The following is an 18,577-nucleotide window of genomic DNA, read 5'->3' on the forward strand; positions in this document are numbered from 1 at the left end:
ATTGATAAGATGTAAAAAGTAAACTTCAATACATGTACAAGAGAGTATCTACCATATTTCTACAATAAATAATTAATGATGTACATTTGAATGATGTGATGTATTGACAAATCCATGTTCATGTGTGAAAAATAAAATAAATAAAAACAATCATATTACAGTGTAGTATAAAGTATGCTTGCACTCACTTGACATGGAACGTATGCTCTCTATTATTTTCTAGTAGAGAGACCCATATGCCGGGTCACCTCGGTCTGCCGCCCCCCACTCAGGCCGCCCCACCCCCACTCTGCTGCGCTATCCCACCCCCACTTCCCACGCAACTAAACTCTGTTCTGTGCAGTCCTTTTGCTCGGTCCAGTCCCTTTGCTCGGTACCGAAGGTATGGCGGGTCCTCCTCTTCTCTGGTACTAGGTGTGTCCCATCTTCCTAGCAGAGGGAGCCATTGGGTCAAGCTCTCGCAGTGGGCACGCACAATGGAGACGGGACAGACCTTACACAATTATTATATACATGATGTTCCTGTAGATCTTAAGTAATATCTGCAGGTAAAAAACAATGGAAACCCTCTTACAATCTTCTTGTGTATCTCAGGATAGAGGGGAAAAGTGGATAAAGTATACAGCCATATTAACCCTAATAATAGCATTATTGTGCCTTGATGGTATTAAGATTAAATAAATTGTTTTTTTTTATTTGTTTTTTTCTTGTTTTTAGCAATGTAGGCAAATAATCTTCTGGTAAGCCACTTTTCTTTAATCTATGCCTTTCATTTTCCTGGTCATCAAATTTAGATACCTGAGAATGTTATAGAGAAAAGGTCCTTGGTTTAGGAATATTGGCTAAGGAGGCTCCACAATTATTTACTACTGAAACAGGAACCATGATCGTCAAGCCCAGTAAGGTATTATCTCAAATGTCTATGACTGTTCTCTAGTAATTGTTTACAATACATTGTGAATCAGAGGTATTGTATGTAAGTGTTCCTCCTGATGCCTAACCCTAACCCTCCCCCTAATGCCTAAGCCTAACCCCACTACCTAACGCTACCCTCCCCGTGCACCCAGATACTTACAATTCGGGATGCAGACGGTCGGGATACTGGTGCTGGGATCCCGACCTGTCGGGATTTCGGATGCTGACTACATCCCGTATGTAAGCCAAATTCAACATGAAACCATTCATCCGTGACAGGTTCTGACACCTGGTACTCAAAGAATAGGTTGTCACTTTTGTGTTGAGTTATCTCTATATCACATCCAACTTGTGGATCCCTCCATTTTCTGCCAATTGCAATGAAAATACGCAGATTTGAAGGCCACTCATTGCCGTATAGATTCAGCCTGCTCACACCATCCACTATTACATTGTCCTTCCCTAAAACATGAACTGCCATCAGATCAAGAATATTCTACTCATCCCATGCCATCACTTCTTGCATCATTTAGAGCAGGGATGGGGAACCTCAGGCCCGGGGGCCACATAAAGCCCGTGGAATCATTTGGTCCGGCCCTCTGAGCTTTTTTCTGCTAGCCTCATCAGGATAGCAGGGTGCGTAAAATGGCACCCTGCAGCCAGACACTATGCCGCCTGGAGCGTCCTTAGAATGCTTGAGACAGTCACATTGCTGCCCTTACAACTCCTCAGAGTATCCTCAGGATGCCCCGGGCATTGCTTTAATCACCGACTATTGTGGCCCCGCCCTGTGTGATGTCACACAGAGGGGACGTGGTCTGCACTGGGCCCGCGAATAATGTTATATATATATATATATATATATCAAAATGGCCCACGGCAGAAAAAAGGCTCCCCACTCGATTTAGAGCATAGTTATTTACATGCTGCTACCTTGTTTGGAGATGAATGCGACTGACACTTTTTTTGCCCTTCCATATCTTTACTGCTGGATTCTGTAGTACTGCTAGATTCAAACCTATTATGTCGAATGACATCATTGCCGTTTTGTATACCCAGAGGTGAGATCTCTTGGCCTGATGACTGTAGATAAGGACAACGTTTCATATTTCCTTACTAGCTTGAATCTTTTTATGTATAGCACTAGCCTAGAACTTCCTATAGCTTTCGTGGGATGCAGTCAACATCCCGAGAGTCAGGATGCCGACAGATTGAGGAGCTAAGTATTAGGGTCAAGGTGAGACTTTAGGGTTAAGGGGAGGGTTAGGGGAAGGGTGAGGGTTAGGCTGTGAGAGGGAAGGGTTAGGGTTAGGCTGCAGGACAGGAGGGTTATTCTGACCATCAGCCTCCTGACTGTCGGGATCCCATACTCAACCCACTTTTGTCACTAGAAAGATAACAACAGTTGTGACACTTTTTTTTTTTTGGAACCAGTATCCTGTTTTAACAACCAGTTGACATGCTGAATGATAATGTATTTCTTCTGCTTTACCTGTCCTCAAAAAACTGTGAATTGGAAAATGTTTCAATCCTGTCTGATACCTGGACATGACTACTTCCTAAATATCTTCTGTCTAGACTTGACTAAAGTAGAGTAGCCGTGTTCCCACCTTGATAATCTGTATGGACACATCCTCAGCAGGACTCAATACGATTTTATTTTAGTTTTGGTTTTGGAGCGTCCTCTTTCTTCTCATACTTTGATGTAAGTGATTTGTATTTCCTATGCCTGAAAATCACTGACGTGCGATGAGATAAGTGGCTGGGGAGGCATACATGGAGATGGGTCTGAGTGCTGGGAGCCTGTCTCACCCCCTACTCACTGTAACTCTCCCCTCACTACACTAAGCTTCAGTGTCCATTGATTCTCCTACCTCCATCACTGTGTCTTCTCTTGCTGCTGCTGACTGAGATCCGATCTCTAAACACTGCAGTGCACTTCCTGGTCACATGACACATCCAATGTGTCCATCAGTGCTCAAGGCATGCCCCCCATACTCATAGGCATACCTCTATTAGCTCCCTTTCTGTGCAGCTTACTGCCCGTGGTGTGTCTCCACCCCCAGCTCTGCAAGCAGTGTCTGACTGACTGTCTATACAGAAGCGAGGCTGAGCTATTGCTGCCTCATCTCTTGTCTCCCTGCAGTCCCAGGGAGCTAGACAAAGCTGGTGAGTGTTAACTATAAAAATGATTACAATAAACAAAGAAGATGTTTGTAAGTTATAAATATATTTTTTGTATTATTCTAATAATTTTTTTATCAAATTTCAGGAGTATGATAGGGGAGACTCTGACTGCTGAAAATATCTTCCAGTTCAGTAAGGTACACATTAGGTGATATATTGGACGATTTGTCATTTTGAGGCAAATTGGAACGACATATCGTCCATATCGCATAGTGTATACGCTCAATCGCACATTCACGTGAGTCGTTCATCACATCTGATGTGCTGCCTGTCAGATGGGAAGATGTCGTGAACAATGTGGTCTACATTGTGCAGTGTGTATGCTCAGTCGGAAGATCACAAGATATCTTGGTCCAGCTAGTGATCTACACGATGATTACATAGTGTGTACAGGAGAAGAGATTAATTGGATACAATGCTCCAATATGATATATCGGGCTGTCGTTCGGAAGAATGCATAGTGTGCATACGCTCTATATTGTGTTCTTGGATGAAAGGAAATTGGAATGACCAGGTGCGTACACACAGTACGATTAAAATGGACAATATGAACGATAACGATATCAATCATATCATTATCGTTCATAGTGTGCATTTTTCGGTGCCCAACGACCTGCGATGCGCGGACACGTATGGATGATAACGATATCATCCATCAACCGTGCATGCAGGCCAACCTGGTCGAAATCGACCAGGTTACTACAGGGACCCAGCACACCCGGGAGATGGAACAATGATATCGTTATCATTGTCGATCGTCCCGTGTGTAGGCACCACAAGTCCTAGTTTGTTTGAACCTCTTCATATTTGTCTATCAAGAGATGGCCTGACTTTTCTTATCTTCTTCTGAGAAATAGCTTGATTAGTAATTCTTGAAATTGCATCTTACAATTTTTTTCCTGAAACAAATTAACTAATCAAAGGGGAGACCACATAGGATTTATTTTAAAGATGAATTCATCACCCATGGTCTTAAACACTGATAGTAACATTATAATGTTGATTGGCTGCACGTTCAACAACACTTACAGTTCCACAGAAATATGTAAACAAATGTATTAGTATAAAAATCTACTTTTCTCTCATCTGCGGCGGCCAGCTTGCGTGACCCCATGAGTCAATTAGCCGGCCGATGTTCTTGCAGATTTTCCGATGCTGCATTACCATAATGCACATGAGCCATGCGGGTCAGGTGCCTGCATAGATTCCTGGCCATCGGGAATATGCGTTCAGCAGTGCACTAGCGTGCAGTGCTGAATCAGGCCCTCTGAACCTAATCAAAGTTTATAATCCAGGTGAAGTAAGGAATACTCACTAAGGTCAGAGATTTTGATGCTGCCCAGTTAAGATGTTAAACGGTGGGCTGATGTATAATATAGATAACGCTGGGCAGCTAGATACATCTTCAGTGTATTTCTTTGGAAAAATGCCCGTATGTGAGCTTAACGGTATGCTGAATACTGTATTTATATAGACTGTAGATCTACTTACTGCACCGGAATAAAATTATAACTTGAGGGGCCTCCCAGAGGTAGTTGTCGCCCGATAGTTTATCCACACAGAGCCGTCTGGTTGCGGCACTCGTTATCCGCGTTATGTATGCAGCAGCTTGTATTTAGGGCCTTTCTCACCTCGCTAGACGGACAGCCACAGCGGTCCAGTGCATTTCTCATCCCACTTGGTCAACGTAAAGGCAGCCGTATGGAAGCTGTTCTCAGTCCACATGTGATCCCTTGTGAGTTCCTAGAGATGGGACATTTGCAAATATTTGCGCATAATGGGGCTAATTCTGAGTCGGACGCAAAGTATCAGTGTTGCATGATGCAGCGGAAGCCTTACTACTTTATGCTAATGTGAGTTTCCGTAGGGCTATTGCAAAGATCCATGTGACTTCTAGCAGGAAGTCGCTCCACCCACTGCTTTCCATCCACAGCCGCAACACTCATCTTCAGTATCATCACTTGCACTAACCCCCTGCTGAAACAGTCTTTCTACTTCATACGCATTACTCAGATTAGCTCACAACTCAAGGTACACTCCCATGCCTCTCACACAAAACAGGACAGCTCTGTGAGTTTGCATTGTCACTGCTCAGTTCCCACCCCAAAAATGCCCATTTCACAGAAAGTCAGACCCGGCAAAGATCCATCCAAATTTGAATAGGACAGATATACGCAAAAATGCATAAATTCGCATCTATAAATGCACTGTATGCCAAGTGTCACTATTTGTCTGTGCAAAGAGATGCATATGACTCTGAATCACACTCAGGGGGTCTATGTACTAAGCCTTGGAGAGAGATAAATGGGTGGAGATAAAGTACCAAAAAATCAGCTCCTACCTTTTATTTTTCAAACACAGCCTGTAAAGTGACATTTAGGAGCTAATTGGTTGGTACTTTATTTCTGGAATACATAATGGATACCGGCGTTCGGTATCCCGGCAGTCAGAATTCCAACGCCGACATCCCAACAGGGTTAGAAGACCTACATTTTGTTGTTCGGCATCCTAACCCTAAATCCACGATGCCTGAACCTAACCTCCCCCTGGTGCCTAAACCTAACCTCCCACTTTCCGCACCCTAAACCTAACTCTACCCCCTTACTACCTAGCCCATAACCCTAACACTCTCCCTAACCCCAGTACTTGCCTTTGGGTCCTGGCAGTCGGGATACCGGCACAGCAGGGTGGCAGAAAGCAACGGTTAGGTGCCGTTGTAGGGCGCATGGAGTAGATGATAGTATATGTAAGGGAAGGAAAAATCACATGAGGGAAGAGGGCCCTGCTTGTGAGAGCTTACATTCTAAATGATAAATTATGACAGCAAGATAGCTTTGATCATTTGGTTACTTTACATTTGCAGTTTGTTACTAAATAATAAATAATGGTGAGACTCACATCTAAATAATAAGCGAGAAGCTTGTCTGGCTGTCCCACACTGTCACACAATCCCTAAAAATGGGGACACTCTTAAATTACACAGGTTCCAGGGCTGGCTCCAGTGGAAATTGGCAGTCTGCCAAAAACCTGTGTGAAAGCTACAAAAATATCCTTTTAACCTCATAGTCTGAGCAAGTGTCAAACTTTATGACATGCAAGTTCATATTCTTCAGAGTTAGTCCTTTTTAAATTGACCATATATATTAGGCAGCCCTCTGTACCTCTGTGTTTGCATGCAAGGGCGTAACCAGAACTTTGTGGGCCACATTGCAAGATCTTAAAAGGGCTCCCCCAGAGGTTAAACACACATATATATATATATATATATATATATATATATATATATATATATACGACAGGCTCAATCCACGGCACTCGACCATCTGGGGTGCCCTTGGTATGTGACCACACCATCTACATAAAAAATATCATACAAACTCGGCACTCACATGCTTTTCAAACTGCAACTCCTTTGAACATAGGGAATGTTGGTTCCAAATTATTGCAATAATTTGTTAAGCTGGCCACCGCTTCACGGTCATTCCCATCTAGCCAGTCCCTACACTGATTCTCAGATAAATGAACTTGATCTGATTCTTTTTCCAGGTGCTTATTAACTGATAGCCCTGGGTGCGGTCCTGTCTCTTAAGGCAGGACCCAGTTTCATGTTTAAAATGTATGCAAGCTTGAGCCCAAGATGGCAGATCAAGTTCATTTATCTGAGAATCAGTGTAGGGACTGGCTAGATGGGAATGACCGTGAAGCGGTGGCCAGCTTAACAAATTATTGCAATATTTTGGAACCAACATTCCCTATGTTCAAAGGAGTTGCAGTTTGAAAAGCATGTGAGTGCCGAGTTTGTATGATATATTTTATATATATATATATATATATATATTTGCTCCCACACAGAACCCATTCATGTTATGCCACACAGTGCCCGTTCAGGTTATTCCACACAGTAATACCCCATATACACAATATGCCATGCAGTAGAAGTGCCCCTTATATATCATGCCACACAGTAAAGCTCCTTACACTGCACAGTAATGCCTCTTACACGTTATACCACACAGTAATGCCCTTTACAGATTATGCCACATAGTAATGCCCTATATACCATACTATTCCACACAATAGTAGTGCCCCTTACACATTATGCCACACAGTAATGCCCCTTATAAGATTATGCCACATAGTTATGCCCCTTACACATTATGCCCCCCACAGCAACTCACCTCCCTGTGTCCCTCCAGGAGCCTCTCGCATCCACCTATGTGCCATCAGCAGCCAGCAGGTGTGGATTTGGTGCCGGGTTGCCAGCTAATTACAGCTGGCGTCTGGCATGCAGACATGAATAGACATCGCCAGTGCAATTTCAATCTGGTGCCGGCCATGAGCCAATCAAAAGCCACCACTGCTGATTGTCTGACAGTCCGCAGGCTCTGATTGCTTCACAACCGGCGCCACTGTCTCTCCATATCTGCCTGTCGATACGCCAGCTATAATCATCTGGCAGGTCAGCACCAAATTAACATTGCTGATACCCGGGCCCCCCTCGTCGGCCCTGACTGGACCGGCCCACATTGTGTGCGTGACTGGATGCAGGGAGAGCGGAAAGCCACAAAGGCAGCTTGGGCACCATAGCAGCTGCACCCCTTGCACCCACGGTAGTTATGCCGCTGTTTGCATGCATATTAGCAAACAGTGGGATCCTATTCAGGATCAATGGAATGGGGTTATAGGCGAGGACAACATAAACAAATATAGGCTCCAGGTGTACTTCAGGGTCCAGTCTTCAACCTGGGCAACGCCGGGTATCCCAGCTGGTTACAATATAATACCTCTGGTAAGTGTGAACATAGAACATACTGACACTGCACTGATTCTATCGCAAATTCTCCATACCTGCTGATCAAAGACATTAAACTGTGCAAAAGATGCCACACACTGTAGTATGGAAAAGTAAAAACAGTCTCTGGATGTAAAAAAATAATCAAAACCATATGCAAGCTCACCTGTACAACGTTTCTGCAGCCGTAGAATCTCTAGGTGAAGATCCTGCAACAGTTCCAGCTGTTCCTTTTTAAGGAACGTGATGTTGCGCTTCACAATTTGTATTTGCTGCTCCAAAGACTGTGTCTCCATTACACCGAGGGCCAACTCCTGTGAAGAGTTAGAAGTGTAAGATGAGTACTGCCAGTAGGATTACAGATACACTGCTATGACAGAGATTCAGCGCAGTAACAGAGGGCCTGATTCAGCAAGGAACGCAAGTGAGAGAACGCATGCACTCGGCCGATGTTTACGCATTGCGCATGCATCGCACTGAGCGTGCGCGAACTTGCCAGTGCGATCAGGTAAGGGTACGCAGACTACACGCAGTGTGTACACAGACCCTTCCGATATTGATTGACAGGAAGTGCCGTTTGTAGGTGGTGACGGGGGGTGGTTGGGTGAACGCATGGTTGCCTGTGCGCTGGGAAGCCATTATAGGGGCGTGCATAATGAAGGCTGGGCGATGGAATACGCAGCTAGACGACTCGATGCACGCAGGAAGTGGCCAAAATCCTGCACGACATCAGGTCAACCTCTTCTGTGCATATGGTTCAGATGGTTCTCGTTGTTACCGATGTTTCCTCTGTCTAGCGGACTACTCAGGCTTTGAGTAAAAGGAAGTGGGCGGCACTGTGTAGTGCTGGGCGTCTGCATCTTATGCTGCGGTTGCCGTGCGTATGCATTGATTATCATACACACACAGCGGCCGAGTGCGTGCGTGCGCACACTTGCGTTCCTTGCTGAATCAGGCCCAGAGATTGTGAATGTATTTGAAATATTACTGTGGACAAACTTTGTGCTTTAACTTATATACTGCAGTATAGTTCAAATAATAAATAAATGGAATATTACTCTGAAAAATATCCTTATTTGAAACATGTTATGTTTATTACAACACCAGTGTCGTCATGCTTAAGATATGATTTATTTCAATGTTACAGCTTGTTAAAGAGGTTTCTCCATTTTGTACATCCCTTTCTCGATAAAATATGCCCCTCACAGCAATTATCGATTCCACCTTGCTGGAAACCCCTGCTACCTTAAGACATGTGCGTGTACCATGCTGCAAGCTGCTCTTTTCCCCTGCAGTGATCTGAAGGAAAAACAAGCTTGTGGCATGCTCTCGATGGCGTATCAATATTTTGCCTCTCACACACTGCAATACATGACACAAAAGGTTTCTTTTATCATGTGATCGCAAATGAAGACAGTATGAAAAAAATATACATGTAATATGCACACATATATTTTAAAAGAACAGAAGTATGTTTGGGAATCTAACTTGTCCAATCACAATTACATTATTATTATCATTATGTTTCATTTTGAAAGTGTCACAAAGTTTCTGCAGTGCCGTACAAGGAATATATATAGTAACAGCGTAACTTGACATGTCATAAATGCAGTATAGTATAAAATGACCTATCTAGGAAAAACATACAACAATAAAATTGCTCACTATGTTAAGGGGCCTATCCACTGCCCGACTTTGTGTACAATCCGACCAAAACCAGGAGGTTTTGGTCGCATTGTTCACAAAGTCGGGTAATGGATAGGCGGCAAGGTCCAGTGATGCACGTGCACGCCGGGTCCTTGCCTTCCCCGACTGTCTACTGAACATGCCCGTCAACCCGACGACGCTCGTCAGGTTCGGCATGTTCAGAGATAAGAGATAGGGCTCCTACAGTCAATGCCGTTCAATACGGGCACCGCACCTCGGTGACCTGTAGGTCTGAAAGCTAGACGTTCAGACTTTCAGGTCGCCTAATGGATAGGCACCTTTAGATGGGAACATCCTGCAACGTACCACAATCTTGTAGGGCAAGTGGTGGTACGTTGCAGGGAGCAGAAGCAGTTTGGCAGTCAATGTGCCTGTACACAAGGTAAGGACGACAATACAGCATCAGAGTCATGTAAAGACATGGAGCACAGGTGACACTGATAGCGCTAAGGAAAGAACAAGTGGAAAGAGGGCAGAGCGCATGAGAGCTAACATACTAAGGGGCCTATTTACTAAGCCTTGGATGGTGCTAAAGAGAACGGAGATAAGGTGCCAGCCAACCAGCTCCTAACTGTCAGTTTTCAAGCACAGCCTGTGACATGGGAGTTAGGAGCTGATTGGCTGGTACCTTATCTCCGTCCACTTTATCTCCATCCAAGGCTTAATAAATAGTCCCCTATGATCCAATGTTATAGTTGAGATGAAACTGTTTCATGTTTCCTACATATACAGTATTAAGATTTCTGTACATGATTTAAAATGTAATGTTTTGTACAATTGGAATTGTATATGTGTGGGAAGCTTTAGTCCACCAGTGTCGAGAGGCACAACATAAGTAATACAACGGGAATAAAGCGACCAGATGTCTACTAGTCAGACTATTAAATACAAGCATACACAGATATTACATTAGATTGCCTTATACAACACATTACCCTGTGCTCTTCTAGGTATGACAAAACACAGCTGACACCTAACATTATACAAAGCTACAGACAGGGGTCTGGTTTGGCCATTTAAATGTGTTTAAGTATTAACTCATAAAGTCACATTGTACATTTCATATCAGCAATTCACCCCTACTTACAGTATAGTGACGTTTCCAGTTCAGTTTAGCAACATAATGGATTTCCACCACTGTACCAACATTGGAATGAAGCTTTTGCACATGAAATAATATATAGTACACACAGAATGGAGTCATCATGCCAGCCCTTATATCTCTACCCATAGCTGTACGGTATATGAAGCTGAGGCTCCCTGCTAGTGAATATCCCATATAAATAAGTGCATGTGCCTCTCTATCCTTCACCTCCTCATACATTATTTTATTTACTGGAAACAAAAATAAAAAGTAAATGAATTAATGTAGACCATAAAATGTAAAAACTTCCTCCTAAATTGTATTGTACTAAACATGCTCCTCGCTGGCCTATATAGAAAACACAGCAGTAAGTGTGCTAATCGCTGATGATGACAGTACAGCATGTATTTACGCTCTGCCCTTTTTATGTTCTCCTTCAGACTAGTTGTTTCTGGTAAAAATAGACATAGCTTCATCTCTGAATATAGTCACAGAGCTGCGCTGGCTGGCGATCAGTATGTACAGCAGTGAAAATATATAAAACAATGAAATCATAAAAATGATTAGTAGCCCTTAACAACGCATGAACTATTATCTGAGGAAAACTAAATTGCACAGTGTTATAGAATTCAACATATAAAAGGAAACTAAGAAAAAAAGACTGAGCCCATGATACTCATCACAAGTACACGTGGCGATGACTAAATAAGCATTGGGAAAAATCTGAGCATGAAACTTGTCATGAGGTCACGCTATGTACATTTTTTAAAGGTTTCTCCACTTTAAATACCAATTTGTCTAAATCCCTTCCCATCCCAATATCAGTACTTGCTCAGGATCCCAAAGCAAGGGAGGTACCCCCATCATTGGCATACAGAAGGGTCCTGACACTCTCATACAGCCTAGACCTCTTCCGTTTACCGCCAATAATCCCCTGCTCACCAAAGTATATTACTGAGCAGGGATGATATCAATCAGAACTTGAACATAAAACATCTTTAATAGATATATACATATTGTGATTATCTCCATTAGGAAGCAATATTGCTCCATCGCACTTGATCACACTGAAGTACTGTATACTCTTAACAAAATATATAATGGGCTGATACTGAGTTGGGAGCATAACAAAGCAAGTAACTTTGCACCTTGGTAAAACCATGTTGCACTGCAGGTGGGGGAGATTTAAAATGTGCAGAGAGATTTAGGTTTTGGGAGGGGAGTGTCCAAACTCAGATCTTTAATACAGTCTATAATAAAGTTACTTGCTTTTTTTGCTTTGCTCCCACCTCAGAATCAGACCCTAAATGATAAAACTGAAAAGGAACATGGCATACAGAATCCCACATTTTTTAAGCGTACATATACATGAAAAACATAGCTGTTAGCAACTATGAGGAAATAGGGTGAGGGGATGCGGTGAAGAGAGGTAGGGTGAGGAGGAGAAGGTAGACTTTGGTCTGATTACCTATGTAAGAATGGTAGCCATAATAATGAGCATTAGCCATGTAAATCAAAGCTGATCTTGATGAGGACCCCTGTGGGAAATGACTGAGGCAGTGGTTCGCAAACCTCCTCAGTTTGAGGCACCCTTAGGGTCTCCATTATTTTTTCAAGGCACCCCTAAGCCAATATAATTACCGAGCAGTTCCATGTTTCAAGTAGTTGGGTCAAAATAACGTAAGAAGTACTGTATTTAGGTCAGGACAGAAATACTTGTTATACTTATTAAGAAAAAAAATATTTTAAATCCATGTTTCTCTCTTTGCCCCTCTCCATGTCTCTCATTGCAGTCTCTTCCATGTCTCTCCATTTGCCCCCCTCCGTGCCTCTCATTTTTCCCCTCTGTGTCTTTCCTTGCAGCCCCATGTCTCTCCTTTTGTCCCTCTCCATGTCTCTCATTGCGAGCCCTCGCCATTTGTCCCTCTCCATGTCTCTCTCTTTGCCTCTCTCCATGTCTCATATTGCAGCCCTCTCCATGTCTCTCCATTTGCCCCTCTCCATATCTCTCCCTTTGCCGATCTACATGTCTCTCACTGCAGTCCCCTCCGTGTCTCTCCATTTGCCTCTCTCCATGTCTCTCCCTTTGCAACTCTCCCATTTACCTCTCTCCATGTCTCTCCCTTTGCACCTCTCCATGTCTTTCATTGCCGCCCTATTTAGTTAGGATTGTGGGAGTATCCTTGGGAGAATAACCATGGGGCCCTGTACTGATCAAACCTAGTGGACAGATACATTTTGGAGACCCTGACCCATACTTGCCTACCCTCCCGGGCTACAATGACGCGATCGTGCAGTCACGCTCTTGCTCCGCCCCCACTGCTACATTATCTCCCTCAACACGCCCCCTTTATGCCGCACCACGCCCCCCACCCAAGAAGACTGGCTTCCCCCTCCTGGAATGCTGACCCTGGATGTCGGCAAGTATGCCCTGTCCTGAGTGTAACAGCATCAATGGAATACCTTGTAGGCATTTTCGTTGATCAAGGTAGATCTTGAGCTCGAGGCAATCATGACATGAATAATCTCTCAAATATCCTCCTCATGGGGGTTGTCAAGTCCCTCTCACAGCCCTGTTGTGACTAGTCTGTGTTCCAAGCATGAAGTCTAAAATGATACCATAAGGCTTGAGATCATTCCTTTTTGCAAAGATGAGGAGATGCAGAGCCTTTTAAAACGTGATATATGAGCACAGGGGGTCGCATTTGGGAACATTCTTAAAAAGTGCCGTAGTTGGAAAAATTCAAAACGTTAGGGGTGAAAGTCAGGGAATTTATGCTTCACAGCATCAAAGGAATCTCTCCAAAAGATACCTCTCTCCAAAATATCAGAGACAGATCTTATCACGGTCTTTGTTCATGGGAAAATTAGGGTTGTTCCAAAGAGAGGTCATGGGGAGAGAGTATAGTCTGAAAGGAGTATATCCCAGATTTTGTTAGAAAATTTCAAGGTAGGTAGAGCCTCCACCATTTCAGGGGGCAGATGTACTAGGCTCTGGAAAGTGATAAACGGGAGAGTGATAACCTATCAGCCAATCAGTTCCAAACTGTAAATTTTTCAAACACAGGACCTCATTTATCAACGAGTTTCAACACTCACGAGTGAGAAAACTCGCTGTGTATGATAAATGGTGCTCCAGATGACAGTTAGGAGCTGATTGGCTGTAGCACCATTATCATACACGATGAGTTTTATCACTCATTGTGAGTGATAAAACTCGTTGATAAATAGACCCCACAGCCTGTAACATGACAGTTAGGAGCTGAGTGGCTGGTAGTTTATCACTCTTCAATTTATCACTTTCCAGAGCTTAGTACATCTCCACCCAGTTTTGGAATCTCAAGAAAGCCTCCAAAGATAAGAAATGCATGAAAGCCCAAGAAGTTTAGCTTCAATATCCAACCAAGGCAGAGTATAAGGCGTGACAACGGAGGAAGTCATTTTATTGTAATACAGTTTATTGTTGGGGAAGCTTCTACCTCTGTCTATGGTAGGTTTCTTGAGTATCAACAGATGTATGCAGGCCTGTCTAGTGCTCTAAGAATTCTGAAAAGGTAACTGGGAGAGTCTGGTAATGGTATAACAGTTTAGGGAGGATATTCATTTTGATTGCCAACCTACAAAATTATTAGGAACCGCCATAAACAATGGCCTGAATAATACACATTTTACACCTACATGAAAATCCCGGCTTGTTGCACATGAATGCGAATCATCCCGGAATTCAGTGTAAACAGATCCACCCGGGTCCAGTGACCCGGGGATCCAACTTGGGTAGCTTGCGGGGTTGGCCACAGGTCGTTCCTGTGTCACCTGCAGTGTAAAAGGTGCGATCCGGGCACGATGACCTGGGTTGTGCCGCATGCTACCTGATTGGCCAGCTTCAGTGGTGCTTGGGGATTACATCATCTCCAAGCGTCCACTGCAATGCCGGAAGAGCCGGGTCACTGCAGACCTGGCTCCGGTGTGAATGGTGCCGACCCGGGCATACCCCGGGTTGGCGCCACAGTGTAAAAAGGGGTCTGTCCCGGGTCTGATCCGGGTTGAAAACTTGTTCCACATCCCGGGTCAGACCCGGGACTTTGGTGTAAAAGGGGTATTACAAAAATAAGTAGAAGCGTCTAGGGAAGCTTTCAACATAAAAGAAGCCATGAAAGCAGTGAGATACAGCCTCATATTTATTTTCTTCTGCCACTTGAAATTGAATTGAGAAAAGAGATGCTACTTATTTGAGGTGAGGGGTTCGAGTTGAGAAGCAATGCTTCGGATTTGGAGAAGTTTATTTCTATATGGATAGATTACCATAGCATTGCATCATTTTGAATTTTGGGTAGGCAGATTTTAGGTTGATTTAGTGTCAGCAGAATATCATCCTTCAATTTTAATGGAATAACTGTTAATATATTGAAATAAAACCAGAATCATATATTACATTGAAAAATAAAAGTTAATTCGATTAATTTTGAATGACAATATAGTTCAATCATAATTCTCATTATATATGCTTCACTTATTATTATTATTTTGTTTTTACGTTTTACTATTATCCATATACTCAAGTGACGCATGAAACCTGGTATTATTGCACAATTGTGTCACACTTACTGGGAAACACCGTCAGTTGGTACATACATGAATACAGAGTATATGCAGCCAAAATACATTTTTACATTTACCATTAGTGAAATACTGAATAGCATCTGTTGCCTCCACATGGGGGATGTGGTTTCCTGTGCTGTATGTAAACGACAGATGCTCCTTTAAGTTTATAACCATCTCCAGCCATTGTTACCAGATCACAAAAAATACCAAGCAATGAAGAATAAAGATTACAGAATATTAGCAGGGAAAGGCAACATTTTCACAATGGTGGAGACTTATTTCATTCTCAGAATTTGGGCTTTTGTGGCTGTTTTGTGTTCTGAAAACAGTGTTACATTTTACACTACAAAACTTTTTTTTATTTCAGTTTTCAAATGTAAAATAGTAACACAGAAAATAATACTGTGCAGGTATTAGCGTAATATGAATTGGGACTGGGTAGTAATAATTGGCTACAGAAGCAGAGTCTCTCACACAGAAACGATTGATCACTATAGAGAGATATCAGTATAGCGCATACGGATGCCAAGTCAATATGGGTACAGGTGATGGAAAAGAGAAAGTAGAGTTTGTTCTACTTTTTCCCATCAGTGCTTCAACATCCACCATGCTAAAAGGGTCTAATGTTAAGATAAGTGTTAAATGGCTGCTACATCACATACAAAGCAGTTTACCAGCTCATTATAAACCTCAATATTTCAATCTGGGTAGAAAGACAATTATCTGCAGAACTGTACCCATTTAATTGTGCGAATAAACGTAATTGTAAATGAATAATAAAGAACAGAGATCTAATTCTGAGCAGGCAGCAGAAATTGCCTCTTTCAGGAAGTCACTTAATAACACTACTCTAGCACACATTAAATTTGGTTCCAGCTCAAGAAAAAAATCAATACAATGCTGTCTATTCAAGCAGAATACAGGACAACGTCAACTTCTCAGGCACCATTACATGTGCAAACTCTACAATAGTCTACAAAAGTCTAACTATATATATATATATATATATATATATATATATACATACATATATATATATATATATATATATATATATATATATATATATAGTAATCCAAGGGGGCTGCACTCAATGTTCAATCCGCAGCAGGTGGGGTGCTCCATTAAAGACATTCAAGTCCAATGCATAGCAATAAGAAATAGGATGGGCACTCACCAATCAGTAAAAGTTAATATACTTACTCACAAATACATTGTAGTATAGTCGACGTTTCGGACCGCATGGGTCCTTTTTCAGGACAGCTCAACCACAGCAAAGCTACCACCAAGATTGGTGAGTGCCCATCCTATTTCTTATTGCTATATATATATATATATATATATATATATATATATATGTGTGTGTGTGTCTGTGTTTATAGATATGTATACATACATGCACACGTATACGTGTATATATATATATATATATATATATATATATATTACATGTACTCTATATCAATCAAAATCGAAATGTGTGCAGTAATGGTTAAGCTTCTTGGAGAGAGCCGCACATGGAGATATCTTAATTTCCACAAACTTCCTCTTTAAGCTCCTGCTCTTTTTACTGCTCTACGCAGTGCTGATTACAAAGTGCGTCACAGAGTTAACAATCCTGAAAGAAATGTGTAGAGAGAGATCTGACGATAGGAGAGTTTCTCAGCTACAAGCAGGGCGGAAGGGGCACAATTTCCTTTTACCACAGAAGGTCCATTTAATGTACATCAAACTACAATGAAATGTAACAAACAGGACTATTGGTGAAGCAGCCCCACTCCAGTACCCAAATGTGCCAGAGAAAATGATTCACAACAGACTGTATTTCTGAATAGCATAATGCATCACTTTCATGTTTAATTCATTACACCCATGTGCGTAAAGGCTGCTGGCAGGGGGTTGCAATGGCAAAATAACACATATCTTTCTGCCAGCATACTCTATATTTTAGGTCCAAATTGACAACTCTAATTTAAAATGTTATAACATCACATTAAAGGCATTACATATATATATTACACACACACATGTGGTTATTGATATTTTAAGTGAGACACAAATAGATCCAATGCAGTGAAAGTGCTTTGTGGTTCCTGGAATGCTAGGAACCTCTGTACTAATGACCTTAAAACCAAGGTTAGTATTACTGACAATTCAAGAAATACTGTAATAATGAACAGTAAAAAAACAACATGCATTGGTCAATAGCACATAGGCACATTGCAAATCGCAGTCTCCTTGAAACCAGCACCATGGACACATCCCATGACGTAGAGTGGAACTTCAGAAAGTGTCTGCACTGTGACAGATACAAGGTTATAAATAAAAGGTGCTGAGGGAAGACATCAGGGCACCGTGCCCACCCCTGTAATTACCCAGATGAGCTGCAGCATCACAATGAGCACTTTCCCATGATGAATTGTTTACATGCAATGAGCACAGCCATCTTACCTGCAAAGGAGAATGCGAGGAGGGGTCTGCTGCACAGTCACCTCATTAGGGCTGCAGGAGATCTATAGGGGTTGGCAAGGGGAGGTCTATAAGGATGGGTTGGGGAGATCTGTAGGCTCTGGCTAAGAGTGATCTATAGGCTCTGGCGGGGGGAGATCTGTTTGGGGTGGGGGGAGGCGTCTATAGGATCTGGCTGGGGGAGATCTATAGGGTCTGAATGGAAAGGGAGCAGTGGAAGTTCAGGACGCGGTGTAGTCAGGGATAATCCACCAATCCCTTCCCTCCCTTACTCCTCAGTCTCCGTGCAGATGGACCGGGCATCCCGTGCGATGTGCTGCAGGCCTCCCTCTCTGTAGCTGGAGGCTGGGCTGAAGCTGAGGCGTAAACAGAACAACGTGACGGAAACTGGTGAGCTCAGACTGGGGGCTCTCACCTCTCAGTAACTGAGACAGATAGAGGGGGAGGGAAGGAGCCTCATCAGCATGATGAAATCATCACTGGCACCTCCCAGGGGATCTGCTGCTCTCAGTGCACAGGAGGAGGATGCTGCTGGACCTGGGAGTTATTATGTTGTTTATGCCCTTTGCAGAAGAGAATCTACCCAATTTCACCTCAGTGATCTGTTATTGGGTGCAGAAAGGCTAATGTCTCAGGTCACACCTGTGATTTCAGCTCTTCACAATGACACAACTGAGTTTTCAAATGACTACTGTATTTGTGATTAGGTAGCCCCTACAAAAGTCCAGTCACTCAGCATATTATCATATACAATTACCAGTAGTAGTCATTTAACATCATTGTTTTATTGATTGCTCTTAAGAGGGACAGTAGTGCTTTGG

The 18,577-nt window shown here is 42.8% G+C and overlaps 1 protein-coding gene across 1 annotated transcript in view; it reads right to left on the minus strand.

Moving 5' to 3' along the window:
- CCDC92B (coiled-coil domain containing 92B) overlaps positions 1-18,128 on the minus strand; it is a 90,047-nt gene extending 71,919 nt beyond the window's left edge. Inside the window, exons 1-2 of the mRNA XM_088449455.1 lie at positions 17,739-18,128; positions 8,061-8,208 (exon numbers count right to left, since the gene is read on the minus strand). Of these exons, the coding sequence (XP_088305581.1) occupies positions 8,061-8,190 (130 nt within the window). The 5' untranslated portion in view covers positions 8,191-8,208; positions 17,739-18,128. The remainder of the gene's footprint in view (positions 1-8,060; positions 8,209-17,738) is intronic.
- Between the last annotated feature and the right edge of the window lie 449 nt (positions 18,129-18,577).

The sequence above is a fragment of the Taudactylus pleione genome, unplaced genomic scaffold (assembly GCF_031769625.1).
Source record: "Taudactylus pleione unplaced genomic scaffold, aTauple2 ptg000485l, whole genome shotgun sequence".
Classification (NCBI taxonomy): domain Eukaryota; kingdom Metazoa; phylum Chordata; class Amphibia; order Anura; family Myobatrachidae; genus Taudactylus; species Taudactylus pleione.